Genomic DNA, 21,271 nt, shown 5'->3' with positions numbered 1-21,271 from the left:
TAATTTCGTCAAAAAATTTCACTACCTATTCCAATTTTTTTCTGCAAAATGGATAGGAATTCGGGGGTATGTCTATTCACCAAAAATGATTGTAATTGACTCCCGGAACTGAAAATAATTTTTTCAAAATGATTTGAAAGTTTTTAGTTTTGTTGAAAAATTTCACCATCTATTCGAATTTTTTTCTCGAAAATGGGTATGATTTCGAGGATATGTCTATTCACCAAAAGTGATTCTTATTAACCCCCGGAACTGAAAATAATTTTTTCAAAATGATTTGAAACTTTTTAATTTTGTTGAAAAATTTCACTATCTATTCGAATTTTTTTCTCGAAAATGGGTAAGATTTCGGGACTATGTCTATTCACCAAAAATGATTGTAATTGCCCCCCGGAACCAAAAATAATTTTTCCAAAACGATTTGAAACTCTTCAATTTCGACGAAAAATTTAGGCACCTACCCCCCTACGATTTTTCTTAAAAATTCGTTTTTAATTTTTAGTAATTTTGTTTGACGCCCTACAGAAAAGTTGTCTACTACTTTTTTGTAGGTACCCATGAGCCCTACTTCGGAAAAAAGTTTCATTGAAATATATTCACTATTGCAGGAGTTATGGCTTTTTGAAAATTTGACCATTTTTATGTGGTTTTTCTCATTTTACGGGGTCAAGGAACAACTTTTTCATTATTGTTATAATTTCTACATAATCTCCATTAAAATACGCGTCATTTGCCTCTTTAAACATTAAAATCCTTCAATCCGTTCAGAAGTTATGACGTTTTAAAGATACGCACGACATTTTGGGAATGCATTTCTGGCCTGAAATTATATTTTCGGTAAAGAATTTTTTTCTCGAAAATGCGTAGGATTTCGAAGGTATGTCTATTCACCAAAAATGATTGTAATTAATCCTTGCAACCAAAAATAATTTTTTCAGAACGATTTGAAACTTTTCAATTTCGCCGAAAAATTGCATAGATGCTCCAATTTTTTTTTCGAAAATGGATAGGATTTCGAGGGTATGTCTATTCACCAAAAATGATTGTAATTGACCCCTGCTATCGAAAATAATTTTTTCAAACCGATTTGAAACTTTTGAATTTCTCCGAAAATTTGCATAGCTGCTCCAATTTTTTTCTCGAAACTGCGTAGGATTTCGGGAGTATGTCTATTCACCAAAAATGATTGCAATTGACTCCCCTAACCAAAAATAATTTTTTCAGAATGATTTGAAATTTTTTAATTTAATTTTTTTAATAATTTTTTAACAAAACTAAATCTGTTGAACCATTTTGAATAAAGTGTTTCCAACTAAATGGTCACATTTTTAAACTCATTAAAAATGTCCATTTTCGCAGGTTACAATTGTTCGCAAGTAGCGCAGCCCCAACAAATGTCCCTACCGGTGGATCTAAAGGAGGTTTATAAACCACCGAGTACATTGCAATACCCAGGGGTGGAGGAGGAGTCAACGGTGAGGCCAGAGAGTCCACCCAGCACCTCATCGAGCCACAGCGATCTGAGCAGCCCCAGCTTCAACAGAGACTCGGAGTTCGAGTTGAACCCGAAAGCTCAAGAAGGCTCGCAATCGACCAACGTAAGCTATCGTTCCCTCCAAATTCCACTCTTCACGCAACATCTACTCGTCTCTATCTCGACCCGCTTACAAGTGAAATTTCTACGATGACCAAACTTGCTTTTTTGTTTCTATCGTCTGCGAAACACCGGGTTTTAAACGTTTCCACGCACCAGCAGCGTTTACGCGAATTGTTTAAAGTCTAGAGCAAGCAATCGCTAGCCTACTGTACGTAAATTAGGGTGTTTCGATGCTTGCAAGAGTGCCTAGAATATGCCAGACCCCTTTGATAATTTTTTGATAATTTAATTCCACGCAAATGGGGGACTGCTGTAACCAATAGACTTCCACGTCTCGATAAAGTAATTAAGTACGGTCACTTGAGTTTCCACAGATTCTCCATACATGTATCCCCGCTGTAACACCGTTAGTGGCATGTTCAACGCGTTAACCGACTACTTGACCATAGGATAAAGAGGAAGGTGGTAGCTTTGAGTCAGACTCTGCATCAACAGTAACACCACGTACAATCCTGAGCGCACAAAGTTCGGTAGGACAGTTCGGAATAGGCACGGGGTCGTTGGCCGCTCCTACGGTCATCAACAGTGAACGTCCTGCCACCTCCCACAGGATCTCACGTGTCAGTAGACTTGTCGTTCCTGCGAGCCATATCCTCCTCGCCACTTTCACTTTCTGCACTCTCTGTCGATTTACTTTTCTACTCGATGTACCGCGAACTTGCATGCTGTAAAAAGCGAACGGAACAATCTTTTCCACTCGATGCACACGGTGGCTCGAACCCCCCTAAAAATGGTCGAATCCTAACTGAAGTTCTTACAATACGATCGTTGTGCACCCATGTTAATTTTACAAGAGATGGTAATAAAAAATTGCTTGTTGAAAACCGATTATTTCTGTTTCGTACGTTGTTTCTCGTTTCTACTCTGCGTTAGATGCATGCGTTTCACTTTGCGCTGCTAGACTTTCGAAGGATCGATTTTAATGGCACTTTCTCGATGTTTGAAATGCACCGTCGGACATTTTTTTAGTTTCGAAAATCTGCATGGTCGACGACGAGTCGGGTTTCGATTATTATTGATTTATTACTCTCTGGATGTGTTTGTGTCCTGTGTCTGCCCGAATTCCAACAGTATACCCGACAACGCACGATCGTGAGTTAAAGAACATTCCAATCGAATCGATATATTGGTTACAAAAGTGGTCGCGATGATAAAATATTGTGTTGGTTGTACAGGACGTGTCATGCAATTTATAGAGGCTGGAGGAGAAAGTCAAATGTCGTGAAAAGAAAATTGTATTTTCTGGGATCCTCTAAAATCCTCAAGTTCCATTAAGCAAGTTAAAACAAAAAAATGAGGCCTTATTAATACGCCATTCGACTGTTTCCTTTACAGCCTTTTCCTATCGCGAACCGTACGAGAGATACGACCCGTACGAATTGCTTGACCCCGATACTGTACAGCTAACTTTACCACAATTACGTTAAAAAAACTATAAACACCCACATTACTATGACAATGAACATTGTAAATAATATTTCTCCGCGATAAGTTTCCATATCAGTCGGTGTAAGTAGTATCTAGATATCTTTGTTCAACTTTTTAAAACAGTGTTTTCCAAAATAGAGAGGATGGAAGGGTCTTTGAAACAAATAAACATTTACTTTACAAATTTTGGGGGAAATTTCTATTATTCTTGCCTCTCGAATAGTTTGGAAACCACTGCCTCAAAGTACTGACCGTAGCACCAAAAATTCGTCTCGTAGCAAACACCTAAACCCTTCTCTGACTTCGTAAAAATTGACCAAAGATTTCCGTAAGACTAAGACCGTAGTTTCCTCAAAATTTTAAGAAAAAACCAGAATCTCAGAAATCGATAAGTGTTGAAAAATTTTCCAAAAATTTTGAGAGCAAATCTTCCCCCAGGGATCTAGATCGCTTAATCGATTCCTAAACTGGACCGTTTCTCTTATTAAAAGATTCAGCCCGGCGGAGCAGTTCTCCAACGTCATCCGAGCGTGGGGAACGTTTTGGTGAGAGCGTCCAGTTTTGGGGCTGGAACCGGGCCAGCCTTGCCACGACAGACCAGCAGCAGCAGCAACGAGAACTCCGAGTCGTCCACGGTTTCTCGACAACTGTCGCTGGGTGGGACGCAATCCACGGAAGGTGGTCAAAGGCAGAGCATTCCGAACGCTACGGGGAACGGTGTTCTGCGACAGGGCTCTCAAGGATCCCTCTTCGAGCAGATCGCCACGCAAGCTAAGGACCTGGTTCGCGAAACGACCAGGCAGAGCAGTCAGGATGGACTACTTGCTCATATGGATAAGGCACGATTTTCATTCTCGTGTTACTTGAGAGACTATTTGGAATCAAACTAGTATAGATAGAGAGATTACTTGATGGCTAGGTACTTAGAAACTGAATAGTATAGTTGAAGGATCTCCATTTTCATGCTCCATGTATTTAGGGACTATTTGGAATCAAACTACTATGGGTAGTGAGGATTACTTGTTGGCTAGGCACCTACAAATTGAAACAGCATAGTAATAGGATCTCCATTTCCATTCTCCATGCATTTAGAGACTATTTGGAATCAAGCTATTATAGATAGAGAGATCACTTGGTGGCTAGGTACTTACAAATTGAACAGCATAGTTGGAGGATCTCCATTTTCATGCTCCACGCATTTAGAGACTATTTGGACCCAAACTACTATAGATAGAGAGGATAACTCGCTGGCTAGGTACCTACAAATTGAACAGTATAGTAATAGGATCTCCATTTTCTTGCTCCATGCATTTAAAGACTATTTGGAACCAAACTACTATAGATAGAGAGATCACTTGGTGGTTAGGTACTTACAAATTGACCAGCTTAATTGGAGGATCTCCATATCTACGAAAGATACATTTTTCTTCTGTTCATGGTTAACCCTTTGCACTGTTATGTCGAATGTGACTTGACGTCAGTTTTTATCTCAGCAGCTCCATTGTCGAGTCCAAACCAAAGAGATATCGTACACCTGAAAATTACAAAATACAATAGTGTAAGTAAAACGGATATTTCATTGAATTTGTTTAAATTTACCCTACTTTTTAGATTACGTAAATTTCAAATGAAACACTTGGAAGTGTTGGAAGCTGCTGGTAACAAAATTCAAACACAATTTGAAGTGCAAAGGGTTAATACTCTGAGCTTATGTTGTCCAACGATGGTTCTATCTTACTCTGTCTTGACACGTTTCATAATGGAATTATACTTAGCCATCAAGTCATGTATCTATGGTACATATTATACAGTGAACGAAATTTTTACAAGAAATTTTTAGTAACAATATCTAAGAAATAGTAGAAACTGGAGAACCAATGTATAGGATTAGAAACTTGAATCTAAGAATCTTATAACCAGACTGCGGATGTTTATGCATCTATAAGAAATTTTAATCCTCAAAAAATTACAGAATGCATTTGATATGCAAAAATATAAGAACTACTTAAAGTAAGATACGAATTATTATATTTACATTAATTCTATTAATAAAAATGTGAATTTGCATAAAGATCCGCAGTCTACTTATAACGTTACAAAAGTTCGTTTGCTCAACAGTTGAAACATCAGGCGAAGGAGAAGATCACGGAAGCCGGGGAGGAGAGTCTGTTCGCGCCACTGGAGCAGGCAAGTGTTTTGTTAGGATTAGGAGACACGTGGAGGGAAGTAGGGCTTTTGTAAAAATATAAATTTGCTTTTCAAACTGCGAATAGTTGACGCAACAAACGAAGAAAGCCATGGGGGAGGCGACCAAGTCTGTGCAAGAGGCGTCGAAAACTGCTTTGGAGGCGAGCAAAACCGCAGCGGGGGTCAGCAAAAACACGTTCGACGATTTAACGTACGTGGGCAAGAGCACTTTTGGCGATCTGACGAAAAGTGCCAAGGAAGTGGCCGTGAAAAAGGGCCTGATCAAAGTAAATAGTTTTCAGATCATTTCTGAGATATAAAAAGAGAAACTTTTTTCGTTTGCAGAATTACGTAGAAATAAGACGAGACAAAGTTTGGCAAGAAGAGATTTTTTATGTCAATATTGCAAAAGATTTGTGTTCATTACCTTTAGTGTACGTTTACGTAATAATGCAAAAGGAGAACACAATAGATCTATCGCAATAAGGAAGACAAAAATTAATATTGACCAGCACTATAATTTGAATTAAATTGTTTTAGGGTTTGGGGGACACGCAACAATCGCCCCCACCATCTCCAGGAATGTTGCAAAGAAGGGATTCGAGCAGCACGCAATTGGTATCTTCGGATAGTCGCGGGGGACGTAGGGAAATCGGACGTGATTTTTTCAGCAATATTAGTAGCGATTTAAATGGCATTGCCGCGCAAACGAGCAGCATGTTTAGCGATTTATTCGGTACGCGTTCTCCTATTTTCTCGATGCAATAAATGCAAATTACTCGTAAATTGCCCACTTTTTGGTGCAAACAAATTATATTTACGAGCAATTATCATCGAATAATACACTTTAACGAGCCCTTCTTTACAAATTTATACAGAATAAAAAAGTACTATTGACTTGACACACTGAAAAGATCTATTTCATCTATACGTGTATTGTATAATTGCAGAATGAAAGATGCCAACAGTAATTTGCATTTATAAATTAAAATTGGATGCTTGTTTACATTCCTATTGATTACAATTTTTTTTTTTTTATCGACAGGCAGTAAAAATAATTCGAATCGAAATACCGGTCTCCACCCTCAGTCGCAGAAATCTGAGAAGAAGACACCTATGCTCGGACCTTTCCCCAAAAGTAATACATCGCTACGTTCATTTTTAAACGTCTAATTAAACGAGTAGAATTTATTCGCGATACATTTTTAGCTGGAAAAACTGGACTGGCCGAACGATCGTCGTTAATAAAACACTCGAACAAGAGCAGCCAGGAGGACATTCAGAGGATGCAAAACGCAGAACGGTCCAGTACGAACAGCGACAACCAAGCTTTCCTCACGGACGTACGTGTATCGTAGAATCTCATTAGGTTGTTACGTATGAAACATTTCTTTAAACGATGATCTCTGAAACAAACTAAAAAGGTATATTTTGATGCTAAACTTTATCGATTTAATTATCATTCGTAACGCGAGGGTGAGGTTTTCTATTTTAATTTGGTAAGCTTCTGTATCGTTAGATATTTAGAAATTTAAAGTAAATTAGGAATCCAAGGAATCTTTAAATAAGAGTAATAATTAGACTGCGGATCTTTATGCAAACTCATATTTTTATTAATAAAATTAATGAAATTGGAGCTTTCTAAAGGGTTGTCTCAACTCCTAAATATAGTAATTCGTATCTTACTGTAAATATTTCTTATATTTTTGCATAACAAGTGCATTCTGTAGTTTTTTGAGACTTAAAATTTCTCATAAATGATAAAACATCCGCAGTCTAGTAATAATACTTCCACGATATAAAAGAAGAGAAAAATGATAGTTCACGCATCTACAGACATAAAAATATGAATTATATCACAAAAATCGGGACATTTCGTAGGTAACAACCTAATAACTTCGATAGTTCCTAATAAAATCTTGACTAAGATTGAAATTAAAGGTGGTGAATCAAGTATTGACCGGGGAAGGGGTTGGTTGGCTGAAGCTGAACAGACTGAAGAAGCTAATGGAGGACGAGAGCTATCGGGACCTGGTGGTGACGAAACTGAACAAAGGTTTGAACAAAAAAATCAGTCCCGACGATCACATCGACGACGTGGTGAGTTCCCTAAAAAATTAACCCTTTTCCAAACAAAATTCACCTAAAATTCGCGAGTGTTTACATTCTGGTCTATGTTAACAGTGCGTCACGCAGCCAGTTTACAAGGGAATGCTAAAGTGCCTTCAAGCAGTGTCCCACGGTCTCATACACACTTACACTAATTTCGGGCTGGGCGGAATGGCTTCCGTTTTCCAGCTAATGGAGATCGCGCACACCCACTACTGGAGCAAGGATATCACCGAAGGAACTGGTTTCGATAATTCTATGATGTCTCAAGTGAGTAACATTTTTACAAAATTTTTAAATCCATAAAAGATTCTTTTAATCTTTTCACTAGAACGTAACTAAGCTATTCTTAATTTACTTCACTTGCACATTCCTTCGATAATAATGATAATAATTGGGGATATAATACGTCTTTCGTATATATATTAACGCTAGAACTACCGACAATTATGATTGTTGAATAATTATTTGCTAAATAAATACAACCGAGTGTCGATCTAAGTATGTATTTAATTAAACGGAAATGCTGTTCTTAGCTTGACGGTGCAATAAACGAGTGTCCTCCTCAGGTAGTACTGACCTTTGCAAGGGAGGGGACCAATGCACCAATGGATACAAATTTCCATTATAAAAACTCATGCATGCAATGCTTATTCCCAACAACGATGTATATCATTTTACCAAAGAAATTACAAATGATTCTGACCATTTGAGGTAGTCCTAGCGTTAACAAACTCCCAAGGACCTATACATACGCTTTTCGTAGCCAAAGGGTTAATCTATTGCGTGGTATCGTTTAATTTTCTCCAGGCGTCCAGTCCATTCGGCAGCAGGGAGAACTTGAAGTCACCACAGTCCCCTTCGCAGCCAGAATTCACCGACGACCGACAGAAATCAGGTTCGAATTAACGATCGACGCGATTATCGCGCGTGAAACGTGATTTTTCTGATTGAAATTCTGTGACAGACCCGCCTCAAGTTTATTTGGAGATGCCTCACGGACACACGACGCCGGCTACCGAGGGCAATCAATCGACCACGGACATGTTCCTCGATATGTTCACCAAAAAGGGGAAGTTCCTCAGCAGGCTAACGTCGTTCGACTCCGAGGTAAAATGGCCGCGAGGCCCGACCAAAACGCCTCAACTTTACGTCTCGATGATACTCGCGATTTATACGATCCTTGGCAAAACGTATTTCACGCAACGAGTAAACGTTTACTACACATTATTCCACTGTTCCCAATTTCACGATGTTATTTCTCGAGGAGGGGTACGAAGACACGCTATTGGCTCGTTGAGCCTTTAGGGATCGTGAAAAGTAAACAGTGATCTGGAAAACTCGAGGAAAGGCAGGTACACTCGATAGAATTTATGGCAGGACGAGAGAGTCCTTGTCTCGATGTTTTGTAAACAAAATACACGGTTGAGAACTTTACCGATGAGCTCGCTAACAGCATAAAATAAAATATGTTTGTTCCTTTTCTCTCAACTTTAATTATCTGAAAGAAATACCGTTTGCCAGGGGTTTTATAACGCGACAAATCCATCGTAATACTTTACAGTCGATAGATTAATTTAAAAAAGAATAAAAGATGGGAAATAGAGACTAGCATCTCTCAAAGAACGATCTTTCGAGTCCAGTGGCTGTTGAGTGTACGCAAACTAACCGTATGTACACGATAAATGTTGCTACCGAGTAGATACCGTTTGTTGCACGAATTGTCGTTTACGAGGCGACACGTTGCCCGAGAAAACTGTACTAAATAAGGTCGAAAAGCTGTCGTAACGAATGAATTCAAGTGGATCGATACGCCGCCGCGTTTCACTTTTGTTTAACTGTGCTATATAGAAGCGTAATGTGTTTTTAGAGTGGGCGGGGAGGTGGAACAGGAAGCAGCGAAGCTTTGTCCACAGACGGAGGTAGCATTATCACTAATCCTGCTTTTCGGCAAGCGCACCAAGCTTCTTTCCGAAGCACTGTCTCTGATAGCGAGGTCGAGCAAGGCAATGTAAATTATCAACTGAATCAGTTCTTTTTTTCCCCCACCTTTTTATTAGACTAACTAGCTCTTAGATCGGTTAGAGTCGACCTTGATGGCGAGGCTAGCCGTTGGATAACATCGTCCAATCTTGGTCTGCAATGTCCACCCGGCTGACAAACTCGAATCTGGAACAGAAATTGCTCTGTCAACTTTGGTTTTCGAGAAACACGCATTTTTGGAAAAAGTAACGGTGTTTAGCCTTTCTAATCTGAGCAATTTATTTTTTAACTACGTAAAGTTCACAGCGGGAGATTTAAATTTGCAGAAGTTCCCAGTTGGTCCCCAAAAAATAGCGAAAAGTCTCTCGAATACGAGGTTTTTGATTTTTAAAAGTTTGAAACAATGTACTTTAAGATCAAAAACCTTTCCACTGTTTTTTGAAGAGTACTCGAAACTTCCTAGCGTTTTTAATTTAAAAAATTCCTGTTTCTCGAGGACCAAAAGCAATTCTGCTTCCAGATTCGTAGGAACGCCTGATGAATGTTGCAGAACAGAGGAAAGATTATAATTTGTTGGACGTTGTAATTAGTCGAACGATGCAGAGGAACAAAGAAGAGCTTGCGGAATAAGTGAGAAAATGGATAACCGAACGGATAACGATCGTCGTTCGATGATCATCGACCAGGGAAATAGCATGTCGCTACGATCACCGAATTAGCATTTGCACCTGACCGAATATCGATGAAAGCTTGCGTAACATTAAGTCTGAACACGTTTCATGCAAATTCTGCATAGTTTTTTTCACTCTGTTCTACGAGTAATTTGAATGTACGCGTGTAACCGATCGACGAAACAATTATGGTAACAGAAAATTTATTTCAACGTTTCTAGACATAAATCTTCTGTTATCGTAATTCGTATCGACAGTCGATTAATTACACATCTACATACGTTGCAAACGTTTCTTTCTTCGATGGTACGTATGTACACCGAGCACACGTATTTCTCCATTATTTACGAGAGGAAATAGGTGGTCACTCATGGATTTTTACGGACTTTTGCACGGTGAATCTTGAACAACGAGTATTAACATTGTTACAAGTATCGATAATTGGTTTAAGAACTGTCCTTTCAACTAAAATACTATAAAGATAATGCAAGGAACCCTAAGATTTATTGTGTGAAAGCCCGTGAGAATGTATGAGCGATCCAAGTCCTTCCCTTGCTAGTTTTTTGGCACCTTTACGGTGTATTTTCAGGAACGATACCAATTATATTAGCATCATTCAATGCTTGCAAGAAGCTTGTATGGAATTGCTTATCAACCTTGTATGATCGTTCGAAGCTTTCCATCGATCTTAGAGAAGAGTGATCGAGCTTACCGCTAGAACTTTAGATACCGTTAGAGCAGGATCGATCACGAATTATCGCGTGAAAACAACGGACGTCGAAGTGGTCGTGGGATCACTGAGACCGTTTCTACGATTTCAGTTCCCGCGTCAGCCGAAGCAACGCACAGGCAGCGTTTGGTCGAGCAAATCGTCGTTGAGCACCGGCTTCCGGTATCACGGAGGAAGCCTGGTGCCAACCACGACCGCCCCGAGTCCAGAGGCTGCTAGAACCTACTTGTTCGAAGGTACATAGACCGAATAACGCATCAAACATTGATAAATTATTGTAAAATTACGATAATGTCGCAGGCTTGCTGGGGAAAGAGAGGTTCTCGCTTTGGGACCAGATGCAGTTTTGGGAGGATGCGTTCCTGGACGCTGTGTCCCAAGAACGGGACATGATCGGTATGGATCAAGGCCCTGGAGAGATGATGGAAAGGTACGGATGAACCAGATCAATTTTATGTCGACCATTAACAAATGTATATGTATACGAAGAGCGTCAAAAATGAAACTAAGCCACGTTTCTGTGGAAAGGTACAAGAGTTTGAGCGAGAGCGAGAAGAAGCGGCTGGAGCACGACGAAGACAGACTGTTGTGCACTTTGCTGCACAACCTAACCGCGATTCTGGTTATGCTGAACGCCGATAAGACCGAGGTGAAACGCAAAGTGAGGAGACTGCTCGGGAAGAGCCACATAGGTCTGATCTACAGCCAAGAACTCAATCAACTTCTCGACCAAATACATAATCTTGTGAGTAGCAAAATCGTTGTCGATCGAGGCTTCGTTGCAGTTTCCATCGTTGGAGCTAAAGCTTATTCTTTGAGTGCCTCACCAACCACCGCCATATAAGGATTTCCAAAGAACACAAGACTTAAAATCAGAGTCTCCAAGCCCTCAGATGCAAACTGCAACGCCTCAAATCTCGTTTGCTCTTAGAAAAATACCCATAAATTTGAAACGATCGTACTCGAATCGCGATTGAGCGAAGTGGGGAGAGTCGTGAATGTTTCTGGAACGTTTCAGTTCGGGAACGACATAGACTTGAAGCCACTGACGTCACGACAAATGCACCGGCAGTCGTTCACCGTGCACGCCGGCATCGACGCGGAGGGCGACCTACGTTTTCTCGAAGTCCGCCATGACGGTTTGGTCCTTAGGTCCGTGAACGGCGTGATCGTCGAGCGATGGTGGTACGAACGTTTGGTCAACATGACCTACAGCCCGAAGAACAAAGTCTTGTGCCTTTGGAGACGGAACGGCGGGCAAACGCAGCTGCATAAGTATTACACCAAAAAGGTATGCCTTTGCAACCTGTTTCCGTAGAACTGAAACACAAAGTAAAATTCTCAAAATAGTTGATGATCGTTTAGAACGTAAATTCGTGATAGAAACGATCACCGGTTAAATCTGTTTAAACGTACCGACGATTCGTGTCAAATGACCTTTGTTTTTTTCTCGATGAAACTTCTTTGGGTGCGTAGAGTCACAGTAAATTTCAAAATAAACATAGAAGACAAAATAAATTATAAAAATTGTTACGTTCGTTGGATGGGGGATGAAATACCCTTTAAAATGAGCGTTTGTACGAGTCGATAGCTTTATTAGTTCCGGAGATGTGAGAATTTTAATTTCAAGCCGATGGGGTAGCTAGTTCCGGAGATAGAAGGGTTCGAAGCGTTTGTTTACGTCGCGAGGCCAATGAACTTTCACTACTGAGAGAGAGAGGAAGAGAGAAATCTGACGCGTCAGACGAAGACAGAGACACTCGAATTTAAAAAGTACCACTCTACATAAATTACGATATCTCCAAAACGAAAAGTCGAATCAACAAAAACCAAAAACCACTTTAAAGGGGAGACTTTGCCACCTCTAACTGTGGCTTAATTATCAATAAAACTGTAGTAGTTTAAAAATTCTGAACGAAATTAGAAAAAGGGTCATTTGACCGGTCGTTATACGTTCACCAAACTAATTTTCTTTAACGTATCACCTGGAGAATGAATTATTTAGCTCGCTGGCGCCATGGCGGTTAACAGTGGGAGCTGCGATGAGGGAGGATGTCGATAAGGTCGATGTTTAATCGTTCTGATGTGATGTATGTTCAGTGTAAGGAGCTGTATTATTGCATAAAGGATGCAATGGAGAAAGCGGCAGCCCGTGGCCGTGGGGCGAACATGGGGGTGGAGCTTGGCGGGGAATTCCCGGTGCAGGACATGCGCACAGGCGAGGGCGGACTTCTTCAGGTTTGCATGGAGGGCGTGGGTCTCCTCTTCGCGAATAGCAAGGTATGACTCGCGCCTAAAAGTGCACCCAACTATTTGCGTTATCTAACGATGCAAGAAGAATGGAAAACTTCGAAGTTTAACGGTTGTGCAAACGTTTACTTATTTTCTACATTTTGTCCAACTGTTCGTGTAATGTTGAAATCGCATCCGATTGTCCACCTTTGTTTTTTTGGGTACCAGCCGCCCCTGTTTAGTTTTACCGACTCGTTTACCGTTCTCACACTTACTGTCCTTTCGATTATACCATATTATACGGATCCGTGTCTTTATTTTGGCGATGTTTTATCTGCCTCCACTAATGTTGAATACCGTATAACGATGTATTTATTTCAGCGATCTGAACGATCACTCCGAAAAAACTTTATGTTGACGAATGAAGGGGGTTCGGCTGGAAATCGCCTCGGTTCGTTACCGCGTCACGATTTTTAATTTCGTTCATTTCACGTGTATCAGTGTTTAAATTGGCCTAATCAGTTCGCGAAAGATGCTTCTTTAGATTCGAACGCGTCGATTAATATAAAACGGAACCGAGGCAAGCAATCAGGGGAGCATTGTCCGCCGTTCCTCCATCTCTTTTATCGTTCATATTCTTTCGATTATTGAATCTTCTCTCTGTGTCTTTTCTTCTTACCCCTACTTTCGTTACTGCATTGATGCAAGGACCACTCAATATTATCTCCCATCGCTAGCCACCACGATCTGCTTAATTTGTATTTGTACGTATCTTACCAGTCTTATGTATGAGTTTGCGAGGCGTATTAACGAGGACAGGATCGCACACCAAACTAACCCAGTTCGAGGCTGGCGAGACCTTTGATCGTTGATTTCGTACCCCGGGACACCCATATGTACTCGCAACGGGAGTCGATTCACATTTCAGACTGTCTTCCACACGATCGATCATACACACGAGTACACAAAATAGCAAAAAACCAGCTACGAGAGGAACGAAGGGGAGGCGAGCCCACGAGTAAACAAAATCTAATTCACCCAGCTCCACCGGAAACGTCGTACAATTTTTTTGTATATGCACACACGATATACTTTGTGAACAACACGTATACCGTTACCGTCCATCACACGCTCATACACACCGTTTATGATCCACACGTGGACCAGAATTAGCCCTGACACGCTGGTTATTACATAATTCTATCTATCTCATTGGATATTTGTTTATTTACTTTAGTACTTTAACACTAAATGTGTGGTAATTGTATTTCATGTACCCGCAGGGTACTCTACGTATATATACTCTCTCTCTATATATATATATACATATACCTATTTTATATAAAATATATACCTATAGAAACCACGTACATGGCATAATATGTATATTATATCATGTTACGTGATATACGTATATATAATGGGTAATTTCGTTGGGTAATATTTTGTTGAAGCGTTAATCAGTGTTTTCTTGCATGGAGCTCGATGTGCAGCTGCAGTCTCTTTTTATCTGTATTATAATCATTACATATTTATCATTACATTCATAAGTGATAAGAGATAGGGAGAATACAGACTGCCCTTGACTGATACTACTACTACTACTACTTACTACTACTACTCTATATATCTATTATGATTTGTATTGAATGTTGGATGCTATTATATTTTTCTCTATGAGTCTAACAACTTTTTTCTATTTCGTTTGATTTATTATTTGTCGTGGTCATACGCGAGGAAAGTCTATTCGGAAACGAGAAAGAGGACCGGTCGTGACAGGGGTATTCGAGGCACTGGGATCGACGATCGATCAGTATATCGTTGATCGGTACATCGTAGACGCGTGTTCGCGAGTAAATCGATGTCGGTTCGATCGCGCGTGTCGGAAGCCAAACGAAAAAAAAAAAAAGAAGCCATCGTCGATAGACTTTTCTCAGCTTGGGGAACTTTTGAGATGGTCCTTGAACAATGAAATCTTTGCTATCTTTAATTGGCCATGACGATAGGTAATTAGCTGTATTATCATCGTACTGAGCCCTGTTATTTACTACTGAGTGGATATCAACCTGCTGCCAGAAATTTAATTTTCTGTTTTTCTGTTTTCTGTTTTCTTGTCCTGTCCGTCGACATTGCCCCTGGGCTGGGTAAACAGGATTTCGAGGTACTAAACAATTAAATCATTGTTTGTTATATGAACTCAGTATATTAATTATATAATCAATGTTGGCCGTGTTTACCGGAAATGCTTATTTATTTCACCATTACTTTTAGCCGTAATATTATTAACCATATATACTATACTCTACTATAATAACCACACTCTTAACAGTGCATTTAAATTAACTGATCTGCTCTGTCTACCTTACTGTTCTTCCTACCATCGATCGGTGTTAGTTGTGACACGTATACGTATAAAATACATACACGCGTACACGTGTATATGTATTATTATATATATACATTATATGTTCCCTTATGATACCATAATTATCGTAAAGCTGACTCAGGTACCAGTAATCCACATAATACGCGGAACAGTGTCTGCTGCATTTCACATAACGATACGAGAATATTGTCTTAGATGAGAGTATTTGTAAGTAGTGTTTAGTGCAACTTGTAGAGCAATGTTTCGGTGCACTCAATGCAACTATATATCTTTTTACCATAGCCTCTGTCATTCGTACACTTATTATATTACGATCCCGTACACAGTATTCATTATCCTCCTCGTGTTCATCACAGCTTTTTCTTTCTACGTCATTACACCGAGCGCGTTTCGGCAGTAGAGATTAGAGATCGCTCCTAACACGCGTGTTGGATCTCTGTCGATCGCTGATTCGGTTCGAATGCTGGTACTGGAGGTGGCAAATTTAAACGATCGCGACATATCCACGAGCCACGTGCTCGTTTATTGCTGTTTCACTGCGGTGCACACTGAACGATGCTTCTCGAATCGCGTCAAACGTTAAAAAACGACCACTTTTTTCTATTCTCCAGTTCCTTCTTAATGAAACTTTTACCACCGTATTTGTGAGTTTCTACAATTAGAAACCAAACACGCTATAATTTGGATCACGTTTACTCGTTTGATGATTTATTAAATACGGTGAAGAAAGTTTCGTTAAAAACGAATGAAAAATAGAAAAGTTTCATCGTTTATGTATTCCTTTGACGAGGAAGAGACAGTTACGTGGTAGATGGTTTCTTGCAGTTATCCGATTCGAGAAGCTCGTTCGGTGTCCAGCTTCCAGAAACCGTATCTAAGAACCTCTTCTATCGAATCGATTCGCGCGCAAAACCGGGTGACAGACATTACCGATCCACGAGGATCGTCGAAAGTAAACAAAGTTTGTAGCTCGAACGCGAACCGGTTACCTATTCTCACCAATAACGACGATAGAGATGAATGTTTATGTACGTCTCTAACGAAATTTGAATGCACTGCATGGATGAGTAGATCTCGATATTATATATATATATATGTATAATAGAAAGAAGTCGCCCGCTTTTGCAAACCCATCTATAAAACCGCTCTCACATTGCCAGTTATGTAGTAGAGCAATGGTTTCGTGCTATATAGTGATGTCTGAATTTTATGAATGAAACTCCCGAAACGTTGGTAACCGACCCCAGAACGAGGCCCGCGCCACCCCCTTTTCCGACTGTACATTTTCTATAGCAGTGTTTTGCAAACCATTTCTACCTTCAGTTGCTTGGTACAAGACTCACAAGCTCGAGTAATAAATTACAGACACTCGAGATTATTATAATCGCGTTTTTCAGACTTTGGTTATCAGACTACTCTCGTAATACAGAGAATTTTACTTATTTAAACGACTAATTACGGATGGTTTAAAAGTGTTCTCATCTCGATCGAGTTAAGAATTAGGCAATACTTGTCTTTGGACACTGAAATGCACACTGTGTTTGTTAATCAATAGCTAACATTTAACTATAAACGATAACAAAAAGAGTTTGAAGATTAGATTTCTTTCATGACTTTGTTGTAATTTCTAAAAGGAAACAACAAGGTGCAAATGTACCCAAAAAGTGGTGTCTTTGTATAAAATATGAATTTCTTATCATCTGTTACTCTCTCTGAGAGATTCTTAACTAGTCTGTGATTAATTTTTTATGGAAACAGGGATATTTCTTGGCCAATCTGAGAGCCAATCTCTAGAAAGTATCCTCGTTTTCGCGTGGAAGAATTGACGAAAAATTTTGAAGCGACATAGCGAATCGGTTTGAAAAACACTGTTCTATAGCATGACACACCGCTGTACACGATGTATCGATTCTCTTACCATCGATTACGACGTACGATCTTCCGCGACTCGACCACCGTAACCCCTCGATCGAATCACGACTGTGCATCATTTAGAGAGAAAAAAAAAAAAAGAAAAATAAAAAGAAAAGGGGGGGACTTTGACAGGTCCGCCGTCAGTATAGTTTTAGAACGCACATTTAGCAGAATTAAACCGACGCCGAGCAATCGATTGACATTTACATTTGACGAGTTTAGGCCATCTCCAGAGTTGCCTGCCTGCCGCTACTTTTATCGCTGCGATTAATTAAATGGCCGCCGCTCTCTATATATATATGTATCTCGCTTCCGGAGTTTACGTTTATTGAAACTCGCTTATCGACGATCGCACCAGGCGGCGAAAACAAAAGAGAAAAAGAAATAATAGACAAATTAGAGCTAGAATTTTTTGAATCGCTTGCGCCGCTTATATATCGATTATCGTCTGCTAATGGTTGACTTGACTTTAATTAGCGGAGAAAATGATGCATGGTGTATAATCGCGTGCCCCCGGGGGGATGTTTTGCATTTACGCTTCGGCCCTTATATCGTTCCTCTTAATTCCTGCATGGTCGTCGGTAATCGTTATCGAACACACGAGCCCTGCACAGAGAAAAAGAGAGAAATTTATATTTATAGCTTTTGAACGAGCTAAAAAGCTTTCGAAAATTGTCTACGGTTCTCCTCCGATCACCAAAGTTTAAGTGGGTTAAGATAGAGTAATTTTTCATTTGAATAGTAATGGCATTGTACGTGTTTCCTAACTCGACAATACATGGAATACAAATTTAGATCTCTCGTTTTCACAATGTCTCTGGGAGCTCGAGACTCGTGTGTGTTTTAACGTTTACCATTTACTCCACGTGCATGAATTTTAACATCGTTCCTTGATCTCGGTCACGCGTAGACTTTCCGAGAAGCACACTCGTGTTTAGAGAAAAGTTCGGTCACGGAGTATGCGCAACAACACTGTGTGAAACAAGCTTTTCTCTCGATATGTGTTCCCGTGCCGAAATTCAATTGAAAGAATCGAAAGCGAGTACCGATCTTCATCGTGACTATTGCGGGAGAAATGATTTCTAGAATCGTGGAACGATGAGCTTTGGTACTGGCGGCGAAGAAATATCTCCGAAAATTGAAACGAAATATCGTCGTAGGATCTTGGAGAAATTTCTTTGCCTGAGTAAAAAAAAAATGAAGCATAAAAAAAAGAGTAAAGAATGGTGCACTGTGATGCGTATTAGCCGATACGATAGTACGTGAGATCACGGAGACTCAGAGCTTTGATCCCGCCGGTCGATACGAGCATTTACGATCAAACTATCACGCCTTTCGAAATGATTGTCCGCACACACGGTTCACGTTGCCAGTGGCGTAAAAAGCCCGATAGAGGATAAATCACTCAAGTGTGCATGTACCAGTAGATCCCGCGCCGCCTTCTCTACGACACCCACTAATGCCAAACGATCGTATTATTTGCAGTTTTTTGTAAGACTCGATCATATCCGCAAGTGCTTTACTCAGAAGGATGGGATCTTTGTATTGGAAGAATTCAGTGAGTAACCCATTGTTTCTTCTAACGAACGAGTAAATATGTTTTCGAGAGAGATCGAAGCTAGAAAAATCTACGATCCTTTCTAACTCACGCAATTTTACGTTTCAGATCCTAAAACTAGACAAGTAATTCAACGTAAATATAAGTCTCAAATGGTGAGTACATCGATCGAAAAATTATAGCTTAGATAATATAATTAATCGATGTAACCAGTGTGTATGTGTGTGTGTGTGTGTTTTGTATTGAGTTTGAGATATTTTTGTTCACCAACCTGCAGATTAGTCAACTACGTTGTAAAGAGTAATAATTTTGAGTAATTTGTAATTATGTAATAAATGGACAGAAAATAGTAGCAAAAATATCACAACGTTTATGATTAATCAGCAGGTTCGAATTATTCTTTTTCTTATCGATGTGTTGTAATTTATAAATTCTGATTATCGAACACGTAAGTGACAGATTTGTGTGGTGTGTAACAGGCCAATGAACTGTGCCACTGCATGCACAGGGTATTCTCCGTTGCCTTTACGTTATCTGAACTCTCGTCTGAGATTCAAGCCAACTCTGAAAACGACGATGCATGAAGGTTTACTTATGATTTACGTTTATCCACCTTTTAACCGTAACTTTCGTTTCTCCAAAATAACTAACCAAAAGCTACATCATTCCCCAACAATAATTTAGATCTAGACTCTTTTCCCCAGATCGCCATTTTGCTTTTAAATTCTTCTGTTCCGTAATAAAAAAGAAACTATTGTTTCCTGAATCTGTCTAAAATGTGTCCACCGTTCTAAAATACACATTTTACAGACAAATGTTCAACGAACGCAATGGATATTTTTTATTACTGATTTACGTTTACATTTACGTTTACGTTCTTTAATTTATTTCGCCCGTGTATCGATCAAATATTCTACATCCTGCTGACCCTAATGACTGAATTACAGGCAGATCAAATCTGCTACTCGGTACTCTGTGTGTTCTCCTACTTGGCCGCTGGGGTGGAGCAACGGAAACAACAACCTAATCAGCAATCACAACCCCAGCAACAAACCCAGCACCAGCACCACCAGCAACAGCAACAGCAACAGCAACGACAACAACAACAACAACATCAATCACAACAACAACAACAACAACAGATTCAGCAACAGCAACGTCAACAGCAACAGCAGCAGCAACAGAAACAGTACCAACAACACCGACAATATCAACAACACCAACAACACCAGCAACATCAACAACACCAGCAACACCAGCAACACCAGCAACATCAGCAACAGCCTCAACAACGTCCTCAGTACCAAATGCAACAGCAACGTCAACAACACCAACAACACCAACAACACCAACAACACCAGCAACACCAGCAACACCAGCAACACCAGCAACACCAGCAACACCATCAACACCAGCAACACCAGCAACACCAACAACACCAACAACAGCAGCATCATTCAGGTAGCAACACGGTCCAGAATCCACAGGGCCAGAAAACCACGCATTTCGATCCCTTTCCACGACATCACTGACACAGAGGCAGACACTCGCTCCCATTTGTGCATAATTACAATAAGTGTGCCCCCTACGCTTGCCTACCCTGGGTGTAAGCATCGTTCCTAACTCTCTACCGCGAAACGAACGCTAAAAAACGAAAAAATGAAAAGGAAAAAAAAACCACCACGCGTTCGTTTCGCGTGACACAATTGCTCGCGGATACGGGAGCTGTTGCATGCGCGACCATGGCAATATCATCCTCGTACTATTTCAGAGAGTCAGCTCTAAAAATCTCTTTTAAATGTGACTAACCTATTCGCACGCTATTCGAGAAAGTATTCGACGAGGTTCGTGTAGAACGAGAAAGTTGCGAGCATTATATCATAGAAAACGCAGCGCGGGACGCGGCGCCATTTTGGTACGACCGAATGATCCTTAAAACGAACGCGATTACGTAAATTGAACACTTTTAAAACACCATCGTATTCGTGTAATTATTGTTCTGTACGAATATACCTGTGTAAAATGTTTTATCGGAATTTCTGATCCTTTTTTTTTCTTCTTTATGCAAATTCACATTTTTATTAATAGAATTAATAAAATCAGAGCTTTCTAGAGCTCTGTCTCAACCCCTAAATATAATAATTCGTATCTTGCTTTAAGTATCTCCTATATTTTTGCATATTAAGTGCATTCTGTAGTTTTCTGAGAATTCAAATTTCCTCTGAATGCATAAACATCCGCAGTCTGGTTATTAGTGACCACAATTGGGTTACCTAGTGGAACTGATCATACTTAGAGCACTTTAATGTCTTTTAATAAGTTTAAAACTTGTTTGCATCAGTCTATTTCTCGTAGGATCGATGGTGAATTTTGTAGCTAATGTTGATGGCTCGAAGAATACTTTTTAACCATAGAA

General features: G+C 39.9%; 1 protein-coding gene across 8 annotated transcripts in view; it reads left to right on the top strand.

Moving 5' to 3' along the window:
* Positions 1-20,981, top strand: part of LOC122405505 (MAP kinase-activating death domain protein) — a 28,836-nt gene extending 7,855 nt beyond the window's left edge. For 3 of the 8 annotated variants that reach the window (XM_043410305.1, XM_043410307.1, XM_043410303.1), the window contains 22 exons: positions 1,360-1,598; positions 2,047-2,217; positions 3,577-3,924; positions 5,204-5,272; positions 5,359-5,559; positions 5,813-6,008; positions 6,318-6,410; positions 6,482-6,615; positions 7,214-7,372; positions 7,457-7,651; positions 8,192-8,279; positions 8,349-8,491; positions 9,252-9,392; positions 10,857-11,001; positions 11,066-11,195; positions 11,294-11,510; positions 11,784-12,056; positions 12,866-13,045; positions 15,150-15,158; positions 18,783-18,855; positions 18,964-19,010; positions 19,803-20,981. In XM_043410305.1, coding sequence (XP_043266240.1) covers positions 1,360-1,598; positions 2,047-2,217; positions 3,577-3,924; positions 5,204-5,272; positions 5,359-5,559; positions 5,813-6,008; positions 6,318-6,410; positions 6,482-6,615; positions 7,214-7,372; positions 7,457-7,651; positions 8,192-8,279; positions 8,349-8,491; positions 9,252-9,392; positions 10,857-11,001; positions 11,066-11,195; positions 11,294-11,510; positions 11,784-12,056; positions 12,866-13,045; positions 15,150-15,158; positions 18,783-18,855; positions 18,964-19,010; positions 19,803-20,387 — 3,836 coding nt within the window. In that variant the 3' untranslated portion in view covers positions 20,388-20,981. Of the gene's footprint in view, positions 1-1,359; positions 1,599-2,046; positions 2,218-3,576; positions 3,925-5,203; positions 5,273-5,358; positions 5,560-5,812; positions 6,009-6,317; positions 6,411-6,481; positions 6,616-7,213; positions 7,373-7,456; positions 7,652-8,191; positions 8,280-8,348; positions 8,492-9,251; positions 9,393-10,856; positions 11,002-11,065; positions 11,196-11,293; positions 11,511-11,783; positions 12,057-12,865; positions 13,046-15,149; positions 15,159-18,782; positions 18,856-18,963; positions 19,011-19,334; positions 19,442-19,802 lie in introns of all 8 variants that reach the window. The other 5 variants (XM_043410310.1, XM_043410306.1, XM_043410309.1 and 2 more) reach the window with 5 other exon arrangements.
* The last annotated feature ends 290 nt before the right edge of the window (positions 20,982-21,271 follow it).

This window comes from Colletes gigas, unplaced genomic scaffold (assembly GCF_013123115.1).
Source record: "Colletes gigas isolate AHSC1104 unplaced genomic scaffold, ASM1312311v1 Colletes_gigas_Sc00004, whole genome shotgun sequence".
Lineage (NCBI taxonomy): Eukaryota > Metazoa > Arthropoda > Insecta > Hymenoptera > Colletidae > Colletes > Colletes gigas.
Note: the sequence above shows the minus strand (reverse complement) of the source record. Positions and strands in the feature narration are given on the sequence as shown.